The sequence below is a fragment of the Paralichthys olivaceus genome, chromosome 13 (assembly GCF_024713975.1).
Source record: "Paralichthys olivaceus isolate ysfri-2021 chromosome 13, ASM2471397v2, whole genome shotgun sequence".
In the NCBI taxonomy this organism is placed as follows: domain Eukaryota; kingdom Metazoa; phylum Chordata; class Actinopteri; order Pleuronectiformes; family Paralichthyidae; genus Paralichthys; species Paralichthys olivaceus.
In genome coordinates, this window is record NC_091105.1 from 5001486 (window position 1) to 5009666 (window position 8181).

Genomic DNA, 8181 nt, shown 5'->3' on the forward strand with positions numbered 1-8181 from the left:
ATCTATCCATTCATCTGTCTATGTATCTGTCTATCTATCTGTCTACCTACCTGTCTGTCTATCTCTTCATCTATCTATCTGTCTGTCTGTCTGTCTATCTATCTATCTGTCTGTCTACCTGTTTACCTGTCTGTCTGTCTGTCTACCTGTCTGTCTGTCTATCTACCTGTCTACCTGTCTATCTATCTATCTGTCTGTCTACCTGTCTATCTATCTAATCCTCCACCAGGAGGGAAATCAAATAAAGTTTTCTTCTTACACTTTTCATTGAGTCTGTTTGAACTTCACCTGAATCATTAACACAGTTAGTCAACATGTCAGGTGACAGATGTTTATAGTGGGTGGAGTCAGTCTCATTCAGTATCTGTCTGTAGTCACGTAGGCCGCTGGGCACGAGTGTGCGTGTGTGTGCGTGCGTGCCAGTCACACGTTGCCGCGCACATCTGATGCTCGTGCACGCCCGCAGACACCAGTGGGAGTGTGCACGCGCTGATCACTGGTCATGGAGGGAGTTGTCTGTTCTGCAGGAGTGAAGCTCGTGTTGTTGCTCAACAACACAAACAGAGGCTGGTCCGGAGAAATGACCGAGACTCCGGGGTCACAGCAGCTGAGAGTTTAGCCTCCAGGAGACACCCAACCCCGGTTCACCGCTTCACAGAAGAGCCGTGCGTGTGGCTGCTGGTTGTCGTTCCTCTGGTTCCTCTGGAGACAACAGTCTGGTGGTGCTGTCTGCAGAACCATCAACATGTGCTCGGTGTTAAGAGTGAAACCGGTTCAGCGGGCTCTGGCTCTCACGCTTCGCCTCAACACCGAGGGCTCGAGTCGCTCAGCAGCCCACACCAGGACCGTCCGACCCGGCTTGGGTGCTGGCGTTGACCCGCCAGCAGCTTCCACCAGACGGTACTGCACCAGGATGGCTCGGACCGGAGGACCGCTCTTCAGACAGGTCGGTCCAGGATTTTAGATTAGAAGTTTAATACAAGAAGACACAGCAGCAATGTAGCTAACGTTAGCAGGAAGTTAGTTACGTGGAGTTAGCAGCATTTAGCTTGAAGTTAGCAGTGGTGTTAGCAGCAGTGTTATTAATGTTAGCAGGAAGTTAGCAAGGTGGTGTTAGCAGCATCAGTGTTGTTAATGTTAACAGGAAGTTAGCAAGGTGGTGTTAGCAGCAGCAGTGTTATTAATGTTAGTATGAAGTTATCAAGGTGTTAGCAGCATCAGTGTTATTAATGTTAGCAGGAAGTTCTCAAGGTGTTAGCAGCAGCAGTGTTATTAATGTTAGCATGGAGTTATCAAGGTGGTGTTAGCAGCATTGTTATTAATGTAAGTATGAAGTTATCAAGGTGTTAGCAGCAGCAGTGTTATTAATGTTAGCATGAAGTTATCAAGGTGTTAGCAGCATCAGTGTTATTAATGTTAGCATGAAGTTATCAAGGTGTTAGCAGCATCAGTGTTATTAATGTTACCATGGAGTTAGTGTCTGGGACAAGAGACAAACATAAATAAAAAGAAGTCATTGAAAATGGCCATGACAGCAGTTAATTCTCTGTGATACATGTTATGACTTCTCTGCTCCTCTTTGCTTTAAAATGCAAAATCATTTGACTCAAAATTGAATGTGCAGCATGTGCAACTTGGAAAGAATATGTTCAGACTCTATAAAAAATACCTGCTTTCATGTAAATATGAAAGTTAGAGTGCAAAACCTTTCATCTCTGAATGTGTATGACTCAAAGAGTCATTCCTGGGCCTTAAATTTGTTTTTCTTCTCCTCAGCTGTTTGAGTCGGAGAGCAGCACCTACACCTACGTGCTCGCAGACGCTGAAACCAAGGAGGCTGTCGTCATCGACCCCGTTCTGGAGACGCTCGACAGGGACCTGAAGCTCATACGTGAACTGGGGCTCGACTTGAAAGTGGCAGGTATCTGTCCAACTGTGACTGAGCTGTGATGACTTTATTACTTTATTTGACAGGGACACTGCATTTTAATAACATTTCTGAATCTGTGTCAGTGATATGAAAGTTAAAGACTTTAAGTTCAGACTTTAGCGATCAAATTAATTCACACTAATTCTGTGTCCCATCATTTTAATTGTCAAATACATTTAGGGGCAAAATGCACACTATCAGATTCACTATACTATCATGAATTTCAGTAATCTCAGTTTACTGTTGATAATTCTAGTTTGCCCTGATTATAATAGGACTGGAGTAAACTAACACATACATCACTATAAGCTGTATATTGTTGGTTACTCGTGTGATAAGAGGCAATATGTTTTATTCCCATATAACAAATTAATTAAGAATACTTTTCCACTGACAAAAGTATACAGAGAATTTATATTCAAAATAATGTTCATTTGCTTCTCATTTCAACAGACGTAATTATATGCTCTAATAATTGTTTTAATTAGAATTAACATGGAATCATTGAGAGTGGAGTGTTATGCAATATTATTACAAAACCTCTGACTCTGTGGTAAACTTGAGTCCCCTCTTAATCTGATAGTTAACACCCACTGCCATGCGGACCACATCACAAGCACTGGCCTGATGAAGAAAAGACTGGCCGGCCTGAAGAGCGCCATCTCCAAATTCAGTGGTGCTGCTGCAGACATCCTCCTGTCAGAGGGAGACAGAATCCTCTTTGGAAAACATGTAAGAAGAACCGATTTAACACATTTCACTACACAACATCAAACCACACAACACGTACTTTAGAGAGAATGATTGGTTGTGTTTGGATCTATCACTATCAAAATGTAAAGTGAAATATAGTACTGTAAAACCGTGTAGTAGTGATGTAACGTTTAAAGCTCCAGGTCCAAAGTGTATGAAGGGCGCTGCCGGAAGAAGAGCTGCTTCAAAGCTTGTATCTGTTTGCAGAAAACTATGTGACACCTCACCTGCGCCACATGACACTGAATTTCTCTGTCATGTGAGAGTTGAGGATGGAGAGATTTTTTTGTAAGAAGCGAAACTGTCTCAAGCCTGAAAGAACCATGGAAGTTCTGTAAATAAATCCCAATAATATTATTATTACTCCACTTTGGAGAAAATGTCCAGATCTCCCACGTTAACCGTTGTAGTGTTGCTAAATTTACATCGTGTCATCATTATCTAGTTTTCTGTATTACCGCTGGCTGGTGGACTGGAGTGGAACAGCTCCTTGTAGCTGTCTGTTCTTTATATGTCACCAGGTAATGTCTCTAATCTTCCCTGGTTTTTAGACTGCAATAGATACAACACTCTGCAGGATTCCTGTTCGTTTCTAGAAAAAAGTTCCAGGTACTTCTGGTCGTAACAAAGCTTTTGTTAATACAGCATCTTATATCCTGATTTGACTCTCTCCGCTTCATAGTATACATAGACACACCCATGCATATTTCAAATTTTAGGTGTGATTCAGTGTTTGTCTCTTCACCCCGTTAGTATCTGACAGTGAGACAGACACCTGGACACACTGACGGCTGCTTGACGCTTGTGCTGGAGGATCAGAGCATGGCATTCACTGGGGACGCTCTCCTTATCAGAGGCTGTGGCAGGACAGACTTCCAGCAGGGTAGAAATATTCACCTTTACTCTCTTAATGATCTCATATAAAATACCTTGCTTTTCTTTTACTCGCCCTCACACAGATTTAAGCTTTTGCAGTATTGCTAGATGAACACATGAGGGCAGCCTTGCATTAGTGTGTTGCTTTTGCAGAATGTTCTCTCTCTGATTCAGGCAGCCCTGAGAGGCTCTACGAGTCGGTCCATCAGAAGATCTTCACCCTGCCTGACCAGTGCCTCATCTACCCAGCGCACGACTACTTAGGTTGGTTATTCTAAATGTTAATGTCCTTTTTCAAAGAGCTACTTGTGTGAAAACTGGTGCAAATGGACAGAATTAAAGCACAGTCCTGAAAACTGGAGGTGAGTGTGTTGGATGAGGTTTCTAATATACGACAGCCGCAAAAAAAAACTATCCATCAGTATAAAATATTACACAGTTTATACTGATGGTGTATTTCAGTGCATATGCCATCGGTCAAGAAGTACAGTCTGTACAATGCATCACTTGTCTGTATGTCTGCCAGCAGCATGTGATTTCTCCACACTTTGAAACTGATATATCATTTGACTGATCAGTGTGGTTCAACTGGTAAACATCACAACCACAGTGGCCGCAGACGACATAAGAAGCTGTGTGTTTCTCTGTGTATCAGGTCAGACGGTATCTACAGTTGGTGAGGAGCGAAAGTTTAACCCACGCTTGACAAAGAACCTGGAGGAGTTTGTGAACATCATGAACAACCTGAATCTCCGGAAGCCTGCAAAAATAGGTAACAAAAACAATTTCTCAGTCAAGCCACAATTCATGCTCCGTAAGTAAACATAGTTCCATTGCACAGACGGACACCGAAACATTTAATTTCTTGCTTGAAGCCACACTCCCTCTGAATACAGTTAATTTTTTCCTTCCTTTGCAGATATTGCAGTTCCTGCTAATCTGGTTTGTGGGTTACATGACCTTTGAATGTGCTGCAAAAAGGAGGTTTTTAATCAAATCATCTACATCATAGCAAAATAATCAGGATTTACATATCTGTAATTAGCAGGAGTAACCAAAATCTGAGGTTTAAGAGCTTTTTTTTGTGTCTATGTATATAAAAATAAAGATTTATGTTTTAAGAGCTATTGTTTATCGTAAATTGACCAAATTTGTCTTTTAACAACCACTCAAAGCTGGAATTTAACCACAGTCCCTCCGATTAGTGGATTATTCTCCTGAGCCTTATTTGTAGTGCAGCTACCAACATCATTGTGATCACACTCGAAAATAAAAATGCCATAAGTTCAGTTTTAACTGTTAAAATGAATCCTACAAATCTGCAGAAGAGGAAGAATCACTATTAAATTTATTTTGGATTTAATATGAATGTGCATGTTCTCTTTATTCAGCTGTGTTTGGGGAGGAATTTTACGAGAGGGAACGCTCAGAAAGAAATGTTCCATTCAAGGTTTGGTTTAGTATTCACGAATGCTAAACTGGGACAATTAAGTTCTTCCACTTGGCCTTTGTCAGTGATTCCTTTAGCCAAGGCCTCTCTCTCTCTCTCTCACACACACACACACACACCACCCAGACGGCTGCCAGCCACAACCTTTTTGCATGGCAGGGAAATTAAACTACACTATTTGCATTCAGAAACACTGGGGGCCAAGTTTCCTCCATGCGTTTGTGTTCTCAGCTCTCATCTGTAGACGGGGGCGTCTTTTGAAATGTGTATCATTGTCTCAGTAAACATGAAATAGTTCATCGATGCCAAGTATCAACGCAGTAAAATCAAAATCCAGATTTACAAACGTCCCGTGTGTGCTGCTGTCAGCTGACGTCAAGCGGCTCGTCAACCAGTAAGACGGGTTTGCGAGGGAGTGTTGGCCACATGCCTCCGCCAGAGAAACCTGCACATGTGACAGTAAGCTATGCAAGAGTATGTGACTGATGAGCTCCAGGGTCAGTTACAAAATACACCTCCTGAGCTGTTTCTAATGGATCATCATCCTTCGATCTTTTACTCCTGCTGCGATTTAAAGCAGTGTTCCACTCACTGTGCACATTTAGTTCAGTTTTTTAAAACGAGCCTAAAGAGAAGCTAAGAATAAAACAAATGGGTAAAGAGCATAATGAGGTAAAAATTAAAACTTTCAGTTGCAGTACAATGTCCTCCGGGATTAAGGAGGGAGCTTTCCACAGTCTGAAAGAACGTCTTCCGTGTGAAGGCTACAAATAACAAAAGCCCAGATTACAAACTGTTTAACCTCAACCTTGTGTCACCTCGTTTTTTTTGAGGTAAAGACATTTTGACAGAGCACTATTATAAGATTACAGTCATAACAGCAGATGTATCTTGTGGTAAAGAAAGAAATTTGATCTCTACATCTCTGTTGGTAAAAGTCTCATATTGTCTCTACACACCCGCTGCTTGTAATGTGAATTATCTCCTTTCCGCTGCTCTTCTTATTGTTATCTGTGTGACGTCAGTACACGGATGTCTTTGATGTTGTGGTGGTGGGATGCCTGCAAGGTTTGAACCCCGTCCAAAGATGCACAGAAACTTTGTTATCATAGAAGACTTGGTTTAAGAAGAATGGGGAGAGTGGAAGAAAAGGTTTTGTGTTGGCGAGTGTTGGCTGCTCATATGCAAGTTAATACCTTTAACCACCACATACGTAACATCTACCAGCTGTCTCCGTCAGCATTTGCGATAAACAACATTTTTGGACATCCCCTCTGCCTCACGTGTAACAACGACAGACACCTACATTGTTTTTCCCTCGGAACAGGAGGCGTGTGAGCGTTGTCACCATTGAGCTGAAGATATGTTGCTTCACAGTCGTCTCAATGTAAAATGGCTCTATTCTCTTGATCCTGTTGTGCTGCTGGGAGGCGAAGGTGCCAGCTGTCCTCACCAGTCTGTGTCACCCATCTGCCGGCCCTCTTTCAGGCCCTCCCCCCCTCTGCCCACTCACACCGTGCCACCGTGAACCTGCTGCCTATTCTCCCACACCGGCCACATGTCAGTGGAAAGAATCTATTACACTATCGGCTCATTCACAAAGAGCTGTAAAGAGGCCGGTCGGGGTGATAAAGCCCTCAGAGTGAGGGGCGGAGAAAATACTCCTGTAGAGACTTTAAGTGTTAAACTCACTACCGTGGACTCAGTGGTGACTGCTGAGCTGCAGAAAAAACATCTTTAGCTCTCGCGATGTTAATAAGAAGTGGAAAGACTTTTGTATTCTCAAAGCAACACGGTGTAGCTTTAATGAGCAACAGCGCCCTCTACAGCCACATGTGGTTAATTCTGCTGGGCTTTGTGTTCGAGCAATTAAGCGATTTTTATCATTTGACCTCGTCCCGCTCACTGAACCGAAACACAACTGAACACTGGATAATACCCATGATCCCCGGCTTTGTGAACCAGAGAACCTGCTGCTGTAACAAATCCACCAAACTCTGTTTAGAATTCTTCATTTTAAACGTTTCCTGCTGAACATTGGAGATAAACTCTGGTTTTTAATAACTTCTGAGTCTTTTCAACCGATCTACAGTTCAGCTTCACTCTTGCTGGAGCCGATTCTGAAGATTGAAGCTGCGACTCTCAGGCAGTTCCATATTTCTCACAGGAGATCCCACCCGTGGCACCATTCCACCATTTCCAAGTTAGTGACGCCGTCAAACTAATTTTGAAGCTGCTGTTTTAGGTAAAAAGTTGCATCGTGTTGCTTTAAATCTCTGAGTATCACTCACATTTCTGCAGAGTCGTACAGAGCTGTGGTGCTCAGCCGTAAGTTTACAGTGACTGTGTAATACTTTATGGTATTTTAATCTCTGGGATCATTATGAGACGACAAAAAGAAAGGGCTTGTGGTACTCAACTATTCTTAAAGCACTTTACATGTAAACACACTCTGTTATCCAGGTCATGGGATTTTTGACAGTAGCAAGTCACATTACCTCAATGTTCATTGAATAATTAATACTATGTTATGATATTTTTACTCAATGTCCCGTAGAGACATTTGGTGAGTTTATTAGTATTCTATTGACTTTTGGACTTTATTAAACATGTGGTATCACTATTATTCTTGTGTTACACCATAATATACATTATTATAAATAGATCATATATACCAATACATATTATTATAACCTTAATAATATTACTGATGTTATCATTATTCTGTCTACAACAAAATCATTATCATCTTCTCTCATCGTACTACTATATTACTGTTGCCAATCATTCTGACAGCACCTTACTCACAAGTAGTCACATGCAGCACGTCTCTTTGTTGTCTTGTTCTCTTCTTATGTTCCATGTTCTGCTGCACTATTTTTGCACTTTGGCCGTAAGAAACCACGTCTTGTTTGGCCGTGCACTTTGTATGAGGATGAATGACAATAAAAGTAAACTTCAAAACTGGAAAAACCTGAATATCCCTAACGATTTTTATGGTAGCTTTCATTGCTAAACGGCCCTGCTCACCAAGGTGACACTCGTGTGCAGAGGGAAAGTGGAAAGTTTGTAGAATTTGTGTTGTGAAAAGCAGATGGGACTGGGGATGGGTTGTACTTCAGGCAGGCAGGTTAACAACAGTAGTCCACAAAAGTTGTTAATGATTGAGCTT

The 8181-nt window shown here is 41.9% G+C and overlaps 1 protein-coding gene across 1 annotated transcript; it reads left to right on the plus strand.

Annotated features, from left to right (window-relative positions):
* The first annotated feature begins 349 nt into the window (after positions 1-349).
* ethe1 (ETHE1 persulfide dioxygenase) lies at positions 350-4922 on the plus strand. The gene is made up of 7 exons (XM_069537108.1): positions 350-946; positions 1777-1921; positions 2514-2662; positions 3437-3566; positions 3734-3823; positions 4215-4331; positions 4479-4922. The coding sequence occupies exons 1-7, from the start codon at positions 746-748 to the stop codon at positions 4523-4525; spliced, it is 879 nt and encodes a 292-aa protein (XP_069393209.1). The 5' UTR covers positions 350-745; the 3' UTR covers positions 4526-4922.
* Positions 4923-8181: the final 3259 nt, after the last annotated feature.

Bases quoted from the DNA above. Each gene is read 5' to 3' on its own strand.
- ethe1 (XM_069537108.1), top strand. From the start codon at position 746: ATGTGCTCGGTGTTAAGAGTGAAACCGGTTCAGCGGGCTCTGGCTCTC. The intron at 3,567-3,733 runs GTAGAAATATTC...TCTCTGATTCAG, and splicing joins CAGGACAGACTTCCAGCAGG to GCAGCCCTGAGAGGCTCTAC. The intron at 3,824-4,214 runs GTTGGTTATTCT...TCTGTGTATCAG, and splicing joins CCCAGCGCACGACTACTTAG to GTCAGACGGTATCTACAGTT.